The following is a 19,941-nucleotide window of genomic DNA, read 5'->3' on the forward strand; positions in this document are numbered from 1 at the left end:
ATGTTTTCTGATGAATAGTTGATTGTTAAAAAACAATGTGATATCAATCAGTAAATAAATAAATCCGTTGACTGTGATGGGATCGAAATTGTAAAAACCATAACTAAAAGTCTTTTTGTGAAAAAAAAACAAAAAAAAAAAAACCTTCTACAAATTTGTTATGCATTAGCACCTAGAGATAAAATATCTCGCAATAACTACGCGTAATATGATGTAAAATCCTTTAAACCTAAGAGTATCAAATGATTTTGAAGATTTTTATCTGAAGTTCAAATAGTATTGATAAAAAAAAAATCAAATTTATCCGGCATGCATCCTTTTGCAAAAAATAACTTTAGAAATTACTAGAAACTTGAGATAATAAAATAGAGATAAAATAAAATAATATGGTTCAGTTCAGTTGTCACTATTGCTACTAGTGAAATTCAGTTGAAAGTTCAGTAAATGATTTCACGCAGAACTAATCATTGCAATCAACAGTTGTTGCTTCAAAATCAAGGTTTAGTAAGATAAGAAAATCTATTATCAAGAAACATCTGTTGAAGTTACATTCTACGTTTCTTAATACAGTTGCGGATATTCTCAAGAGTTACTTGAAACGTCTTACTTGTGGGACACAGGCATCAGGTATTTTTTTTCTTTTAAAGTTACATTTTCCGTTTCCAACTTAAGGATAAATTCTTTAAGAAGTCGATTTTGCAGCTATCTATCTTTTTTAATAAATAAAAATTACTATGTAGATCTTAGATTCAATATAGATTATTGAAAGAATTGTGATACCTCTTTAAAAAGATATACCAAACTGACTCTAAATGTACTAAATAGTTACGTAATTGTTAATAGTTTAAGACTGATCTGTACCTAAAACTGATTTTGAACTGCATTTGTATTTTTTTTTTTTTTTTTTTGAACAAATGAACAAATTTCATTACATTTCATAAAAATTCAAGTTACCGTAAACGCGGACTACTCTGGTCCAGAGTTTTAACTTTTCTCATTATTTTCTCACACACAATATATTTATAACTATTCATATTTCCAAGCTGTGGAAACTTATTTTACACATCTAGATTACTTACATTATTAATTTAATTTTGGAATAGTGATCAGTTTATTTCCAAGTATTTTTACCCTTTATTAGTGTTTCTTGGACATTGTTACCCTTGCGCTTGGGTTACTTTGGTGTAAAGTGGTATTCACTATTTAAAATCATTGTAGAACTAACTAGATTCAAAGAAAGATGTGTGGTCATGGGGTAAAATATTTATTTTAAAGAAAAATACATTTTACAAGAAGTTTGAGTCACACATAAAGATAAAAACAGTCGGAAAAAAAAGACAAAAAATTTCGGGGGGAAAAAACGAAAAAAAAAAAAACTTTTTTTTTTTTTTTTTGAATGGGTTATTTCCACTTCGGAAAAATTGAAAAAATGAATTTTTCCAACTTTTCAGGCAGTTTTAATTGAAATTTTCAGCCAAAAGTGATTAGAAGTTTTTCATGCTTAAATTCTGATGCAATTTCCTCCCCCTACCCCCTTTTTGTAAGTGAAAATAATGTCTAAATTTGATAATGCAAGTTGTTGTATGATAATATAATTTGCATATAGATCAAAAAGCATTTAATACTTTCTGCAAAAGAAAAAAAAGCAATATCCTTAGTGAAGAATTTTTCTTCTTCATAAATCTCCATAACTTTAATCACAAAACTATGTTTCTGCTGACTGTGTGAACCAGATGCACAGGAGGCGGCAAAAAAGGGGTAAGAAATACAGAGGTGCAACTGTTTATTGAAAATTTCATTCAAGGGCCACAAGTCCTTTAATAAATCATATTCCCTATAAAGCAATAGGTTTAGAGAGTCATGTGTAGTTTAGGGTAGACCTTTGACTCTAAAACAGGCCATACAGTGTAATAAATGGGATTGAGGTCTAGCGAGCAGACCGACTATTCTAAAGAGGATATCATGTCAAAAACACCACTCTTGTCTTTTTGGCTGTATGAACTGGTGTGGAGTCAAATTGAAATGTTTAGTCTACATTGCTGTGATGAAGTCCACTTTGGTCCACAGAAGTACATTAGCCCCTAAAATATCTTTCTGATACACTTTTTGATTTATTTTATGGCCCTCATCTACAAAAAAAAAAAAAAAAAAAAGAAAATCAGAGAGTTTTTGTCATTTGCTCGATTCCATCACAGACAAAGTCTGACTTTGAATTTTTGCCAAGGTGTTTTTTATTTTCTAAGGTGCTTGGAGTATCTATAGACCAAATCCTATCGTTCTGGGGGTTATGAACTGGTTGAACGGTAAATCGGTGAAAGGTATGTCTTCCAGCGTGGACTTGCGGTTCGTCTCAAATGTTTCTGGCATCTTTGGAGTATACGAATGCCTGAACTTTTTGGAACTCATAAAGCTTCTGTTTGAGCTCTTTTTGCCCTTAGTTGCACTTATCGGTCACAAATTGCCATCTTACGAATGACATCTCTCGTGTAAACCCAAGGATTTCATTGAACTCAATTTTGGATAACCTAACGATTAAATTAAATGTTCACTGTTCGTTTTTCAACACTTTCCGGGCATCGACTATCATTTCCAAGCCACTTGAAGCAGAGAACCGCATCAAATTCTGTTTTCCAAAGAACAGAAAGCGAACGAACTGTTTTTCTACTTGGTTAAACAACTTTAAAATAGCAAGTCTTTAGCTCTAAATTGTAAGAAAACCGAAAAACATTACAAAAAACTAGGAGATATATTGTAAATTATGTTTTAATAAAGTGAGAAACAAAAATAAATAAGACACTTATTAAAATGGAATTACTTTACTTTCATTCGATTATGCAATATTTGTCCGATTCCCTGCCCCCACCCTCCCGCACTTGTATCATGCCGTGCTAAGCGCAAAAGTGGAATCTGCAGTTGAGTTTAATCTGAGATATTGTGTTTGGAAGTTTGGCTCTTCCATATATTTGATTCAGATATCTTTTTTTTTTCCAGATTTGTTTTTTAAAAATAGTTTCGGATCAAATGACCCCAAAGCATTTTACTTATTAAGTAAAATACGAAACAGGGGAAAACTTGGTTACAATATCTCAGTTTTGTTTAAAATTGCAGGCATGACTACTTTTACTACTGTGCTGAGCATGGCCCTATATTTAACTGAAACTCCAGTTTAAGTTTTGGCTCAGCTTTAGAAACCATTACGCAGTTTTGGTTTGGGGTTTCTGTTGGAAAGAAAAATAAAAACCAATTTTGTTTTGATTTTGACTTATACTGCATTGGGAAAAAAATCACAACTCAATAGCTTTCATTTTGAGACAGAAAAGTTACATTGTAAGGAAGGGAACTCATACTTATTTTTATTTTAAACAATGTAAATCATGGTTTTGAAAGTCAAAAATTGCAATTATTATTTCCAGTCTCAAATGCAATTTAAAATAGAAAATGTAATTGTTATGATTAGACACACCTTACCGAATCTCATTGATTAAATGTCGACTTGACTAATTTCTGGGGTTGAACAAAAAAAGGTTTTTTTTTTTCTAACTAAACTTACCTTTATGTGTATTTCTGCAAAGCAGAAAAAGAAGATGTGTAGATTGCATAAATTTTTAAATGCTTAATACTTTATATGTTTCAAGAAAAACAGAGCTATTAAGAAACCCTATTTTTATTCATTAAAAAATCAATTTTTCCATTTTTTCACATCCTAACCGATTTTTCCCCACCATTTCAAAATTTCCGGAAATTTTGCATCTCTAGTCACACATATTTTTCGAAAAAAAAAAATATATATATTTTTTAATATGTGTGCGTACCTAGTTATTGTCTCAGAAATTACTGACAGAGAAAGAGGTTATCCTTTCATCAGTTTTGGAGGTTGAATAATTTTATTAAAATAACACCATTCGTAAAAGAAAAAAATCCTAAATTTTACGTCACTTCCAAACTTTTTGGTGCGTTCCATGCCCTCAACATTTGCTCCTTCTTCTCTCGCCCTAACAGCTATATTTAGAAGTTTGAGAGGTTATTAAGACACATGTTAGCACAAAATACTTAGAGCTACTAGTGTTGCTTCTTGAACACAGCTATAGAACTGCTTGGTATACATAATTGAGTAGTACTTGGGGATAATCTCTAGGGGAATATATCAACATATGTTGAAAAAAATAGAGCCTAAAGATTGACAGACAACGCTGTATCTTTTCATCCATTTGGGCCAAAGAAGGACTCTAGGGCCAAAGTAGCCCCCGTTTACGATAGTATTTTACAGCGATATATTTATAGCGATAGTATTTTTACAGATATATTCATATTATCTCTAAAAATTTAGCTGATTAAACTACTAATAATGCAAAATATTCTTTTCGCGTCTTTTTTTTTTTTTTTTTTGTTATATAAATTTTTAACATAAAAATAATGATAATAAATCATTGCTACAAAAATTCGAAATACTATTTCAAAATTGTCAAGATAATTGAACAAAATATGAATTTGTTGAAAACTTACATATTTTGTCATTAAATGTAAAGAAAAAAAATCACGTTTTTTGGTATGTTTGACTGTGCCTGTTTCATGTTTTTTTTTTTTTTTTTTAACTCACTTTTGAAGAAACTCTTTGATACTTCTGGCAATGAACCATAATAGCATGCGTCGTTTTTAACTTTGTGAAATTTCTAGTGTCATTCAATAGTTTTAAAAATTTTTGATTTCATACAGCTATTTTTCTTTTTTGAGAAGATAAATATCATTTAACACTTTTTTGTACAAGATAAGTTCAACTGTGCTTTAAAGAACAATACAAGAGTTACTGCTAAAGCAAGTGACACTATCAAGTTTTTAAGATACTACAGAAATTAGAAATGTGTTTTTAGTTTTTTGTTCAAAAGAGAAAAAAAAATAATATAAAAATAAAATAAATCTTCTCTAGGTCCTAGTCAATGGTCTAGTCCAATTCGATCAGTATTTAAAACACAAGTGTTATTTTTTAAACTAAAACTAAGAGTTAAAAGTCAAAGTATTTGTGAAACAAGTTAAATGTAATTCTTTTATCTTGAATTTCAACTTTTAGCTTAGGGCTTTTCTCTCTTATTAGCAATGATTAAGAACTAAAATAGGGTTTTTTTTTACAAAATTAATGATTGAAATGCTATTGAATGTTCTTTTCTTAAATTTAAATGTAACGTTGCAAAAGAAACTTGGCCATGTTTAGATCTACAATAGAAACATTTAAGAGCATAAACTAACCAAATCACAATGGTCTTTATCACATTCAGAAGAGAGTACAACATATTTTTAAAGGTTTCCTGGATACCTTTAAATTGTTTATTTTTATTTTTTTTAATTCTAACAGTAGGGTAGACCGGGGACCATTTACGCGGATTTTTTTCGATGAATTTTCTAAATTTTATGTTTTAAATTCGGAAATTTAAGACAGTGCGGTTTTAAAAGGCAGTTAATGGAGTCAAAATTGCTGTATTCAGTTGTTACTCAGTTTGTATTTTTGACCGTTAAAAAAAGTATTTTAGAATTCAAGTCAGTTGCGTAAACTTACCCCGCAGTTTACGCTTATTTATTTTGACATCTAACGTGGTTCTGTTAGTGTTTTTAACACAATGTCTAACCATCGTTAAAATAAATCAAACTTATTACACCCTGAATAATGTATAAAGTAAAAGCTAAACGGGCATGAAGAGAGCACTACATGATTGTAAGATATAAGATACGAATTTGTAACTCAATTAAAAACTATATGGTGATTTTTAAAACTAGTCTGAAAACACTAAAAAATGTTGAGACAGTTCGGAGCGAAAAACAAAAGTCAGAGCACGTTCAGAAGTAAGTGCGTAAAGGTGCTCAGACGTCAACGCGTAAACTTGCCCGTCGCCACATTTGGATGTATTTTTACCGTGCAGAAAAAATCAATTACATTTTAGTCATACAAATGCAATTCTCAAAAAAGGATAAAGTTTTGTTATTTTTTATATATTTGTTCTTTCCTAACAAAGTATTCTTTATTCACAATAAGCTTCAAAACTTTCAACTCAAAATTTCTCGCCATGGTAGAAAACACATTATTCTTTCTGCACGCTAGACCGAAGCTCGACTGATGCTCAAAAACTTGTGAGGATATTTGCTAGGGAGCAGCATCAATCTGTTATCACTGTTGACCCTCCAGTTATAATTCGTTTTGAAAAAAAGGGCACTGCGTAAATGTGCCCCGGTATACACTACCGATGGTTATAAGTTTTTTTTCCAAACGTCATTTTGTCAGTATAAACTTAACGGTATTACAAGAAGTCAGCAAATATATTTGAACTACATTTCTTACTTAGTTATTACTCACTCCTGACACAACTTACATTGTTTAAAAAATCCGAGCGTCATATATTCTTTTCGGGTAATTTTCCGGCATTTAACGGGATTCCACCAGTTTCCTGTAAAATCAAGTATTTTTTGAAAATGTTTTCTGAGCTTCGACGAGTTGCCTGAATTCAGACTTCTTAGTGTTGTGAAAAACGTCTTTAGCTACCAGTCTCAAAATATAATTTGCCTTTTTATTGAGGCGTTTCGCCTTTAGCTGAATTATGGCAAGACTGGATTAACTAAGTCCCAAGCGAGGGCAAAATACGATCTTTGGACACTAGCTTTGCAAGAGTTGCAGGCAAATGAGCTGTATTCGTTATTTGCTTGCAAATTTGCCTTTGCTTTTGCTAGATGTTTAAAAAACCTCAAGAGGTTTTTTTTTTTTTTGTTAAATCAGGAAGATGCCAAACTATTACAAAAAGAAATCTTAACATTCTTGGATAGTTCCTGATTAATTACAGAAACTTGAGTGGCTTTTATTGTGAAGGTTTCTGAGTTCTTCAGAAATAATTCCAGGTTAATTTCAAAAATATTACTGACTTTTAGAGTTAAACTTTTAGTTTTTATAGCAAACACATTAGAGAAGGGACACAAATTAGGCACACTAGATTCCCATTATTTCGAGAAACGTCCATGAATTATTTTTACAGTGAAGTTAATGTAAAATTTATTATACGTACAATTCAAATAATGTTCTGTTTATTACAATTTTCATATTAATGTGTATATGTCTAAATATTCATCAAATCTCTTAAAACTGAGTTTCTTACACTGAGTCACTTACTCTGATTCTAGTTCTTATCAAATTAATCGCAAGTTTTGTAAAAACTTTTGAAAGTCATTGACTTCCTTCGTTTACTTCCGAACTTTTCTAAATATTTGTGAACGTCGTTCACACTAAAAAGATCAAGCTAATCTAATTTACGACTGAAAACAAAAACACTGCATATTTATATGATCGACGCATCTGGTTTACGGCTCTTGAAAGTAATTTTAGATAGACATTATCTCATATTCAATAAAGGAGTAGTCTCATACTCAGTATCATAAGCACTATAGCCACTGTTATCCAAATGACACTCGTATTCGAAAGTTAACGTTAAAATGAAAAATATGGTAAAGTGAGATTTAAGTGCTAAAATTTACTTGATATTGTTTTTAGATATTAGTAATAATACTTATACATATATAGTTACTTATATATTTTACAGGATGAAGTCATTTCTGTTTTTTCTTCTTGGAAGCATATTCATTTACGGTAAGCGCTTTGCATATGCACTTTGGACAAAACTATATGCATTATCAAGTAATATGTTTTATTTTACTGTTTGTAGGCTACCACTTACTTGTAGAAATAAATTTTTGCATAAAGATTAATTTAAGTTGCACTTATTTTGCTTAATACTTCGAGCTTTATCTTTAAATGTTACATATTTAAATAAATCTAAACTTCATGCTTAGGAAATTTAAAGGGGTGAAACAATATTATTTTCTAAATGTTATATTTATGCATTGTAAATTGTAAGTGTACTTTAAAATTACTTTATTTATTTATTTATTTTTTTTATTTCATTGAGCAAGTGATGTTAGAAAATAAAACGTTGTTTCAGATAAAAGAATTAATATTTTAAAAATACCCTACATTTATGTGAAAGGGTTTGAAGCCAAGCAAGAGGTCCTGATTGCACCCTTGTAGATAGACAAGTAGCTAATAAATATTTAAAAAAAAATTGAACATACAAAAACAGCAACAATAGGTATTTTGCTAATTTTACAACAGTATTCTATTTTTTTTTCTTTTTCTTTTTTTTTTTTTGCTGTCTAGAGACAATTACTACTAAGAAATTCTCGTACTACCTTTGCTTTCCCCTCTTTTTATTCATTTTAATTTTTATTTTATTTCATTAATGTTTTAGATTGTTTCTTGTAAAGTGCACATTTGTGCCTTTTGCATACATTTAGCACATAACTCCTTTTTTAATGGTATTTATAGTTTAAATTATTTCAGACTAAAACTTTGAGATTCGGCGGATTGTTTGTATTAAATGAGCCACAAATTGAGCATTACTCATGTAGAAGGCTTCTTAAATGATTTTCTATAACGCTATGTTGTACTTACGTCTACCCTATGGGGATATAAATAGGTTGTTTCTATTTTCCCCATAATCTCTGGCAGGGACGGCATTTCAACATTTCATTTGGGTGGTCGAGTTTTTTTAAACATGAAGTTTCTCAGTGTGAAATAAAATGCGAGTACATTTTTTTTAAAGTAAAATCATTAAAGAAATTCAAATTTTAATATCCGCACTTTTAACTTATTTTATAGTCAACTATAACAGAAAAGGTCTTGATACTACCGTTTCTAAAGAAAATTTTTGATGCACGATTTTTGGAGTCCAGAAGAAGAGGAAATCTTGGTACTATATTCCGTCAATATCCAGTGGCATGCTCTTGGCAGTATAGCTGAAGATGAAAGTCTTGCTTGTCCCATCATGCACCAAAAAAAAAAAAAAAAACTCTAACCTTCTGAGACATGAAAATGATCCTTCACAGTTAGCTGAGTTGATTGGAATCGGTGAAAAAATAATTGAAGATACAAAGTTATGTTAGAAAACGCATCTTTAAAATTTTTTTCTTAAAAAAAAAAAAAAAAAAAAAAAAAAAAAAAAAAAAAAAAACCGCGCAAGTTTAAAATTTGTGCTCTAGTCCTCAATTTTCATCATTGAAGTACACTGGCTCTTCGCAAAACAAATCTTTTTTGCTTCGTTCAACAACTTTTACTTGTAACTGAAATATTTTATTTATCTTGTTCAATAACCTGCACATATAATATTGAACTTAGATTTATCACTAAATCTTGTGTTACTTTCATTAGAAACTGAATGAATCTATTATTTGATACAAAATATTGAGTCAATCATTTGACTTAATTTGCATCATCATGTGGATTTTTTTCACTTTTTTATTTATTTATTTTTAATATGTCCAATAAATCCAAATTAACAAGAAGCTCTTAATAAGAGCTCAATCAAGAGTTCTAGCTTTAACTTTTGAAGACCATTTTGTACCTCACCCAGCAAAAGTATCTGTTTATGCACGATTTTTTTTTCCAAAAATAGCGTGTCTTTTGTAAGAAGTTTCCATGAAAGTATACAATGTATTGAACTGCTCAAATATGCCTCTTAACAGGAGGAATTAATGTTCACTCACTAACTGAACGTATATTTAAAATATGAGCACAACAATGAACTCAAAATACCAAGAAACTTCTCGTAAAAATCGGGCCAGTCACACTGCACTGCTTTTTCACATTGGAAGCAGAAGCATCATCTTAACACTGCACTTAGAAGTATGAGGCATTTAAATCATATGAGGAAATTTCTTCTTTAGTTGAAACAAACTTATTCTCCATCTATTTTTTTTATTATAAAAGTTCTGAAAATGATTCATGAATTTCAATGTTTTAATCCAAATAGCGAAAAACACTTGCTCGTGGCTGGACAGGTCTCGAGTTTCATCAACTTTTACTAAAGATCATCTGCAGATTTTTTTTTTTTTTTAACTTCCTATTGCATATGATCACTGATTTGCGCGTTAGGTAAATTGAATTTCCTGATTTCTTAATATTCTGCGTAAAATATTTGGGGTGCAACCGCCCCCTCTTGCTCCCCCTATTTGCCGCCCCTGATCTCTGGGTAAAAAGAAACACGATTTCATTCGTTAAAACACAGCTTCATAACGTAAAAATTGCAATAATCATTTGCTCTCAAAAAAAAAAAAAAAATCTTACCCAAAATGCACAAAATTTTAAGTCACTGGTCATATTAAAAGAATGAGGAAGATCTAAAATTGAAACATTGTAGTTTTGTTTCCCTCTTCCTAAATAAACCATATGCAAACACAGTTTTATCAAGTACTAGTCTCTTTGTTTGGCAGTTGATAGGTCGGGTGGAGGAAAGTGGGTCTAAAATCAAGGTTTCTTTTTTTTTTTTTTTTTTTTTGAGAAAAGGCCCTAAAATTAGACTATTTTTTTAAATTAAAACTTGTGATGCAATTTATATAAATTTTACTTTTTTTTAGAATAAGCATGAAGCAGAACTATTTATGTTTCTTTTTTTTTGGTTTCTCGCAGTGTCACATTTATTAGAGATGTTTGACGATCCTCCTTTCCACCATATTGGGATAAAGTAGGGTTAGTTCAGAAATTAGGGCACATTTAAATGAAAATGCCAAAATATTGTTTTTGAAATAAGAATACAGTAAAATAGATGCATCTTAGTTACATTTAACGGTTAAATTTACAAAATATATATGCAGTACCTAGTCTTTGAAACAAATACTGACAACAGTTGTCAATCTTTTGTTTGTTTTTTGTCATCCTTTTACTTCGAAATGCATTTAGATATTTAGCTGCGAAAAGGTTTTAAAAATGAGAAAATTTTACCTTTTGTCAGTTTATTGCAAAACATAGAGCATTAATTTTTGACAAACCCTTACTCAAAGACAAATATAATCAGAAAAGGAAACTCTTAGCTAAGCCTAAATGTGAAACCAATTCACCCCAATTAAAAAAAAATCATAATAAATAGAAATTTTCAAGTTCATTCTTACCTTTCTATAGAGATTTATTCCCTTAGCAATGAACTTTCAGTCTGTATAAAACATAAAGCGTACGTCTGTTAATAATGATTTTTGAAGGAAGTTTGTCAGCAGCATAAAATTAGGTTCCCAATGAAACGAACATAAACATTTTTTTTTTCATTTCACTTGTCACCTGGTTTTAAAACTAAAACATAAATACTTGCAATAATAACAAAAAAGATCTCCAAAATAGAATTCATTAAAAATTTTAATTAAAAAAGATAAATATGTGCTGTTTAGTAATGCCCCATTTTACCTTGTATGCCTACTTTAACACCAGACCCTATAACACTATTTATGTGGGGAATCATTCAAAATATCAGAACATTTGTGTTCTCCTTAGCCACGCAACAGTTTCTAAGATTAGTGTCTTATTCAAAAATGTCTCATTCACAAAGTGTCAACTTTTGATGAAGGTGACTGTTTGCACCATGGACGGACAGTAACCACTAACTGTAAAAGCAAAGAAGCAGTTGAGAAGTACCTCGATGATGTCTTGAGCAAGGTGCAAGGTGACTTACCTGACCCGATGCGCATTCCACCCCGATCTACCGTCGTCGAATTGAGTGACGGACAAGTTTGGGGCTTGTCCACCCTCACAAGAAAAGGAGACGCTAATGTCAAATGCGAAGGGAAAAAAGTTACAATAACTGCAAAGTTCACTGCTGAAGAAATAAAGGTATCCTTAACTCACATTAAGCTATTCTAAGTTTATTTAAATTAATTAAAATATTAGTGCTAATTTCAAACCCAAAACTTAATCATTTTTTTTCTTCTCAAATGACACATGGCGTGTTCTTTAAATGAGAACGTCTAATGCAAACTATAAAATATTATAATTCTAAGAACGTAGTTTAATGAATAAGATCATTTATCAACGTTTTGTTACGGTAATGCTGGTGCGTCGAATTTTCAATAATTAGTACAAGCAATGTGAACATGACATAACGTGAGCATTTCCCTTGTAAATTACTCGAACGAGTTTTAAAAAACCTTTAATTACGTTAATGATCGTCAGAGAAATCTTAATTATAGATACAGATATCTTAATTATAGATATTCTTCATATGTTATTCAAGATTGATGTACTTTAGTCTAAATGTCAATAGACCATAATTCCTTGCCGAAAATCAGATAATTTGACTTATATCGTCGACAGCATATCGTCGCCTCAGAGCACCAGCAAGACATCGAAATTTAGGAATAACAGTAAGATATCAGACTTACTCTGGGGAGACGATATGGCAGGAAAACTAAATATTTCACAGTGAAATAAGCATTTTCTCAATCCTTATATATTATTTCTGTAGCCTGTTTTTGGTTTCTACGCGAGATTTTCATCAATTTCTTGATCGATTTCTTTGATTTACGCCTTATTTTAAAGCTTATGGTGCTGGCTACTGACGAAAAATAGACCCAAGGTCTAAAAATTGTTTCTTTTAGCCGAAAAACCTGTTTTAAAGAACCAGAATAAGGTTTTCGATCAAACTTATAACTTTAATTTGCGTTATGACCGACAGAGCTGAATAGCTTGATCGGCAGAGCGTTCTCTTCGTAACCAGGAGAATGCGTGTTCGGGCCCACGTCCGGACAATCTGCAACAGAAAATTAGAGAAACATCGCGCAGTACATGAACATTTAATTAAGTGGATAACAACTATGAAGAAATAGATGAGAAGGAAACGCTCCTTGCTGTTATGAAAACTTGAAGTGAATTTGTGCTAAATTTCTTCTGAATTGTACGTTTTTTTTTTCTTTTTAAGCTTTAACTTTGGTAAGAAAATTACAGCATAATGTAAGTAAAAATATAAGTAACAGGTTTAAGATTTCAGACTACAATAGAACTGTTTTTTGTTCAGAAAAAAATAATAAATCGTATATTGAAATATATATTCTTCTAATGAGTTTTTGATTCTTTGTACAAATAAAAAAATTACTACCTCAATTTGAAGGGTAAAATATATATTTTTTCTTCTTTTTGCAAAAAAACAAATAGCTTATCACATTTTTACTACATTCGAAAAGCTACGCTTAAAAAAGAGCATAGTTCAATTTATTTTGTATTTTAACCGTGCTGTTAAATGATGAACACGTGCTGCCATCTAAGTTATAACGGTTCAAGCAGCCTGCGGTAACAAATTGTAAAAATCTTCAAGAATAAAAAAATGTTTCTTGTATATATCTTATCTTATATATTATTCCCTTCTCATTTTAAAACTTATCAGGCTGGCTAATGAAGAAAAATAGGCTAACGGTCGAAAAATCAAGTTTTCGAAAACGCCCCTTGCTGTTTCAGAACCTTGATGCTGCCTGTAGTTCTTATGCATTTTTTAAAAGCAAAATTCTAATGCAGTTTTCCATTTTTTACGTCGCTTTCGGCAAAAAAAAAAAAAAAAAAAGAAATAGCCTGTGTGTGTGTGTGTTCATATTTTAATAAAGCTTAAAAGTACTGGACTTAGTTGTTCTGTTAAATTGATAAGTTTTTTCGGTAGAGCGTTCGGCTATAAACTATTTGAACTTCGGGCAAGTTTGGGCTGTCCGATACAATATCAAATTTATATTAGTATTACGCATTACATGTACTCATAACATACAAACGTAATAAAATAAATGCAGTGGGAATGCTACTTGGTGTTTCGGCTCTTTTAGGCAGGCTGCAGTTATCATTCGGATAAGTTGACAGTTAATCGAAGGGTGTTCTTCCTTTTTTTAAGCTTTGACTGCATCCAGACCACTCAGCATAATGTAAGCATAAAAAAGTATTATATTTACCTAAAGGAAATTCTTTTTGTGCAGAAAAACATTTTCATCGTATGCTGAAATGTAGATGTTTCTAATAGCAGTGTTCGACCTTTTGTACAAATGAAAAAATACTACGCCAAATTAAAACTACGAATTTCACCCAGTAAACCTTTAATTTTTTATTCGCACGAATACGATATAAAGCATTAAAATTATTATAAACTTCATTAGCAAGAAATCATTTTCTACTCCTCTGCTTTCTGCTGAAAAAAAATACATTTTGTCTTCGTTCGAAAAATTACACTTAAAAAACGGACTCGGTTCAACTGGTTTTCGTTTTGAATTTTAAGTGTTCGATTAAAAGAGAAACATGTGCGGGTATTTAAGCCGTAACGATTGAAGCAACCTTCTATGTGAAGTAGTTCAATATTCAAAGATAAAAACACTCATTTTCAATCTAATTTATTACTTCTCTAGAATGTTCGTTTCAATCGCTACGTGAGATCTTCGTCATTCTTTAATCAAATTCCATGCTTTGCGAATAATTTTAAATCGTATCATGCTGGTTAATGACAAAACATAGAAGCATGCTCTTATTATTATTATTATTATTATTATTTTTTTTTTTTTTTGGCACAAAGCTTTTTTGCTGTTTTTTTACTACGTATTCCTTCAATGAATAGCTTTCGAAAAGGAAGGCGCAATTGCTAGGTTTGTTGGGGTGTGGGGCTGTTAATCAGAATGGCGCCAATTCGAATCCGTGCCAATAAATATCTCTTTAATGTTCCTTTTTTTTCCCGTCATATGCTTACATGGGCAGGACTGTATTTCCACAAGCTGTTTTTTTACATGCACAATTATTGCTTTTTCACGAGTCACTACTCAGTCACACTTTTAATGATGGTTATGTTTGAATTGAAAATATGTACGACCAACAGGTGAGCGATGATCAAATTATCACAACGTTGTATTTAACGAGGTTTTGTTACTGATGTCTTTAAATTACATGCCTTCTCTTCTGCGCTTACTTTTTTTTCGGTTCTTCTTCATAATGTTCTTCCTTTGAAATTCTTAAAGAGCGAAATACCTTATGAAACGATTCGAAGCACAGTGCGGAGTTCCGCACGGGTCGACTAGTACTTATTATTTTGATATAAGAAATTTTATTATAAATAATAATTTTTATTCAATAATTTTATTTCGTTTGAAAGCTATTTTTTTTCTTTTTATCTTAAAAAAGCCGTTTTAACTATTTTAGCTACTTGCTTATGCCACTCTTGTTAAAACTTTCTTACACTTACAAAATTTTCTAAAATAGGCTTCTATTTTCTCAAGAAAAATCAACAAGAATCCGATAGCAATTATATACAGTTGGCTCTCTTTTTACTGACGCCCTATTTAACAATTTTCTCTGTTTACAAACGAATTTTCACGGTCGAGGATGCTCCAACTGTAGTTTAGAAAACCATTCTATTAGGGCTCGACCGATGGCATTTTTTGGCCGATGGGCCGATGCCGATTGTTGGCCGATTGTTCAAAGATGGCCGATGGCTGATTGCCGATTGTTTTCCTCCAAATGGCCGATCGCCGATGGCCGATGGCCGATGCCGTGGGCCGATGGCAAAAAAAAAAGTCTAACGGAAATAAATTGATAAAATTTTCTGGGATTTAAAGGATCATTTATTCATTTCACTTTACTTGCTTTCTACAAATAAGGACTTGTAATCAAAAAAAAAAAGAAAATCAAATTTCGACATAATTTCTATTTTACGATCACCCAATTTAAACTTCAAAAACTTTTTCGGCACATTTGTATACGCATATGTACCAAAGAACATATAGATGATCAAACTATCCATTTTGAACGCCTCCTCAGTTAATTATCGCAAGTTCTCATGTGATGTCTTCATACGCGTGAACTTGCGTCACCCAGAAACGTTATGAAATAGTAAGTTGAAAACTCATACGTACGTAGTATGATCTAAAAGTTCGAGTACAAGCAGTATAAAACCTTACCCTGAATAGTTCAGATTACCGAAGCACATCTATCTACAAAATAATCACCTTGAACGACTATGCACTTCTGCCATTTTTCGCAATCTCCTGTAAGGCCTCTTGCGCTGCTGCTTTAACTTCACCGTGGGGAAGAAGGCGACTTTCATGTTGAGGATGCACGGTTTGATTGATCAATGCTCTGATATGACAAACAAATAAGGTACCGTTTCGTCGGACTTAGCTCCGTGTGACTCTTACCTGTTCCCAGCAAAAAAACATTTGCATAGACGCCGCTTTCTTCCGTCAAGAGAAGACAAAGCTGCATCATAGTAGGTTGCGAAAAAGGCTTCCAGGAGTGTTTCCAAAAGTTATATGAACACTGGCAGAAGTACATAGTCCCTCAAGGTGACCCTTTGAAAGCGGATGTGCTTCGGTAATGTGAACTATTCTGGGTAACGTTTTATACACCTTGTCTCCGAAATTTTGGATCGTACTACGTACAATCTATATAGGATGTAGTTATGCTTCTCTTTTTTGACTGTTGTAAGATGAAAGAGCCAAAAAAAAAGGAAGAAAAACAAAGACACTGTTTAATAACCAACTGATTTTTTTTTTTTTTTCAAAATTGAACATATAACTAAGATTTCAGCAATATTGTAATAATGTATGGATTATGTCTACTATACATAGTTAAAAAACTTTAAATTATGTTGTTTAATCATTCAAAAAAAAAAAAAAAAAAGAGTAGAAATATGAAACCGTCAACAAGTTATGCAATTAAAGTGTAAAGATTGCACGTAGACATTTTTTAGTCATGAAAATAAACAAAAAAGGTAACAGATAAATTACAATATTAAATCATAATAGGAATATTTTTATACTTATTTAAAATTTATGAATAGAAAAATTTGCATTTTTCACAAAAGCTATAACAGTGACATAAATTTTTCTGAAAAAAGAAATAGCCATGAAAAAAGTGAGGTTCTTAAAACGCAGCTACAGTAAAAAAAAAAAAAAAAACTCGATATTTACTCCAAGTTAATAATAACTGAACACATATACTACACTATCTGATGTTTGCACACACAATATTAAACAATTTGATTGTTTAAAATGTTTTATAAAGCACTACAAACAATTTTAAATTAAAATTTTAAATTTAACAATAATTTGCTGAAATTTAAAAAATTGCTTAATAGAAAATCCTTGAAACTTTTCTATAACATATTATTAAAAATATGATGAAAATAAAAATAACTCGTTCATTGATTTTATAAAAATACATGAAAATAGTTATTTACAATAGAAAAAAAAAATCGATTGCTATAAATGATGCAAAAAAGATGGCGCATTACGAAATAAAGATGAAAGAAGAATGAGAAATACGCAAAATGACATTTCTTGAGCAAAATAAATAATCGCGAAATATTTAAGAAATGCTTGAAACGACGAGGGAGGGGCGGGGAAGGGGGGGGGGGCACCCGCTGATTTTGGAGTAACTCACAACATTAAACTTCTTTCACAACTTCGGCCTCATTTGTTTAGTGCAGAACCGCTACCACCAACGCCTCGGAAGAGTTTCTGAGTCGATTTTAGCACTTCCGAAGAAAAAATTCAAAAGTCCCTTTGATTTCTGAATTATGTCACCATTCAAAACGTCTTTAATCAATTTCTTACATTAATGCTCTAAATGCGTTCTAAACAATAGATTAAGTTTGAAAAAAAATCTCTAATTTTATAAATGGTGTTAGTTTTAAACAACTCGGATGTGTAACTAGAGTTTAATTTCAGAAATACAGGGAGGGGGAGGGGGGCAGGCAAGAGTTCTAAAAATTACCGTTGGTTCAACGGGAATCTAACAAAATGACACAAAACCGGTTTTTCCATCTCATATGTGTTCCCATGGTCTCCAATTCGGCAATATACACTCTATAACGAAAAAAATCGCGCCACTGACGCCTACACACTGCCGAGCCAGATTACAGTGGTGCATGGCTCGATCAGGTTTGAATGGTGCCGACTGGGAATGTGTAGTCTTTAGCGATGAATCTCGATTCCAACTGTGTCATGACGATCATCGAAGACGTGTTTGGAGACACCCAGGGCAGAGGGGGGATTTTTTTTTTTTTTTTTTTGTACGCCACACTGGCTCTCAACAAGGCATTATGGTCTTGGGTGCCATTTCCTTTAATAACTAGACCCCTTTGGTCGTAATTAGAGGTACACTTACTGCACAGTGGTACGTCGACGAAATCCCAAGACATGTTTTGTTGCCGTTCCTTTTGCAGTACCCTCGGCTGGTTTTCAGCAGGACGATGCAAGATAACATACGGCATGTGTTGCATGTCTGCAAACTTGTCAAACTCTTCTGTGGCCTGCCAGACCGTCAGATCTCTCTCTCCCATCGAGCATGTCTGGGATATGATGGGATCGCGATTGCATCTGGCAAGGAATGTTGATACCTCGTCCGACAATTGGAGCGAATTTGGCCCGGAAGTACTGTAGGACAACCTCCGGGAGCTCTTTATCGGTGTTTCCCACGTTGTGCTTCAGCTTGTATCTAGGTTAGAGGCGGGTCAATACCTTATTGAACTTGTTACTGTAACTCTGATATAAATTATTCAATTGTTCTAAGAATTTATTCATTTACTATTTTGTGCTTTGTCTTCCTATCTACCAATTTTCGTCTCAATCAGATCACCCTTTCTTGGTGCGTCGATTTTTTTGTTATAGAGTGTATGACCAAATGATCGTCAGTCTGAGACGCTATATTAGTTTTGTATTGAAATAAGTAATTAATAGCCACAAAAAAAATGAGTAAATAGGCTTTTTAGAAGACCCGATCGAAAACAAAAAGGGAAGTGCACAACTGGAACGTACGCACACTCCACGTGCGAAATTTTTACCTTCTACAGTTTACCATTTTTGAGTTATGACTTATGAGAGATACATACGTACATCCAGCCGCAAGAAACAACGCAATAATTAACTTGTTTAGTAGCTGAATGCAGTATTAAAAACTCTTTCGGGGGTAACTAAAATAGAAATTCATACTGAAGTTTAAGTAAAAAATTTTATATGAAAACAATAACTCCCTTTACTTCGCATTAAAAAGTAAAACTGCAAAGGTCTTTTATTTTCAAAAACATCGGCCAATTCCATCGGCTTTTCGATGATTTTAAGGCCGATGGGCCGATGTTTCCTCAAAGTTACCATCGGCCGCCGATGCCGATGCCGCTGGCTAAATTGTTGAACCATCGGCGCCGCTGCATCAGCCAGGCCGATGCATCGATCGAGTCCTACATTCTATTTAAGGACGCATTCCCCTTAAGGAGATTTTTTGCGATCTCTTGAAAGTCGTTAAATAGAGAGCCGTTAAATAGAGAGATAACGAGAGAGATAATAGAGACGTATATACATATATATATATTTTTAATTTAAAAACAGATACTCTTCAAGTATTCATGTCTTTTTTCCTTTCAAATGCATGATATAGTTTTTATTTATTTTTTCTTAGGGTCGTTACACGTGGCAGAAGAAGTGGCATGGAAGGGACCGGGAAGGATACGTCGTATTCATCTCAGAAGACTTTGAAGCAGAAGCTGACCTGTCAATCACTTACGCAGATGACGAAAATGAGCACCATCATCCACAGTTGGAGAGATTAGAAATCAGTCGTTTCAAGGATGCAAGAATTGAAATGACAGGATTGAGTTACATTACGTGGGCTTTGGGAGAAATGACGACGCTCTTGTCCGGCATTTTCCAAAGAGCTATTGCGCATGCTCTCGAAGGACCACTAAGGGAGGCTCTCGAGATGCGAATGAGAGAAATTGACCTTGATTAAATATAATAAAGTTAAATATATAACTTTAAGGTTTGCTAGTTATCATTTATTAATAATCATTGGTTCGTCTTGTACCGTATGAACTTGACAATCTACTTAATTGATGATGATGATAATAATAATAATAATGATATTATTATTATTGCTGTTATTATTATTATTAACAATAATAATAATAATAATACCACGAATTATTATTTTTTAAACAGGCTGCAAAACCGTTCGTAATCGAAGGCGAAATCTACGTAAAATGATTTAAAAGAATTATGTAAATTAAATAAAAATATACGCCATTTTCACAATAGTTTTAAAGGACCACAAAAAAAAAGACATTATAAGAATAATTGTCGTACATT

General features: G+C 32.0%; 1 protein-coding gene across 1 annotated transcript; it reads left to right on the top strand.

Annotated features, from left to right (window-relative positions):
- The first annotated feature begins 522 nt into the window (after positions 1-522).
- LOC129228131 (uncharacterized) lies at positions 523-19,606 on the top strand. Its single transcript, XM_054862778.1, has 4 exons — positions 523-627; positions 7,572-7,618; positions 11,418-11,680; positions 19,256-19,606. Exons 2-4 carry the CDS (start codon positions 7,573-7,575, stop codon positions 19,583-19,585), a joined length of 639 nt encoding a protein of 212 aa, XP_054718753.1. The 5' UTR covers positions 523-627; position 7,572; the 3' UTR covers positions 19,586-19,606.
- The last annotated feature ends 335 nt before the right edge of the window (positions 19,607-19,941 follow it).

The sequence above is a fragment of the Uloborus diversus genome, chromosome 8 (genome assembly GCF_026930045.1).
Source record: "Uloborus diversus isolate 005 chromosome 8, Udiv.v.3.1, whole genome shotgun sequence".
Classification (NCBI taxonomy): domain Eukaryota; kingdom Metazoa; phylum Arthropoda; class Arachnida; order Araneae; family Uloboridae; genus Uloborus; species Uloborus diversus.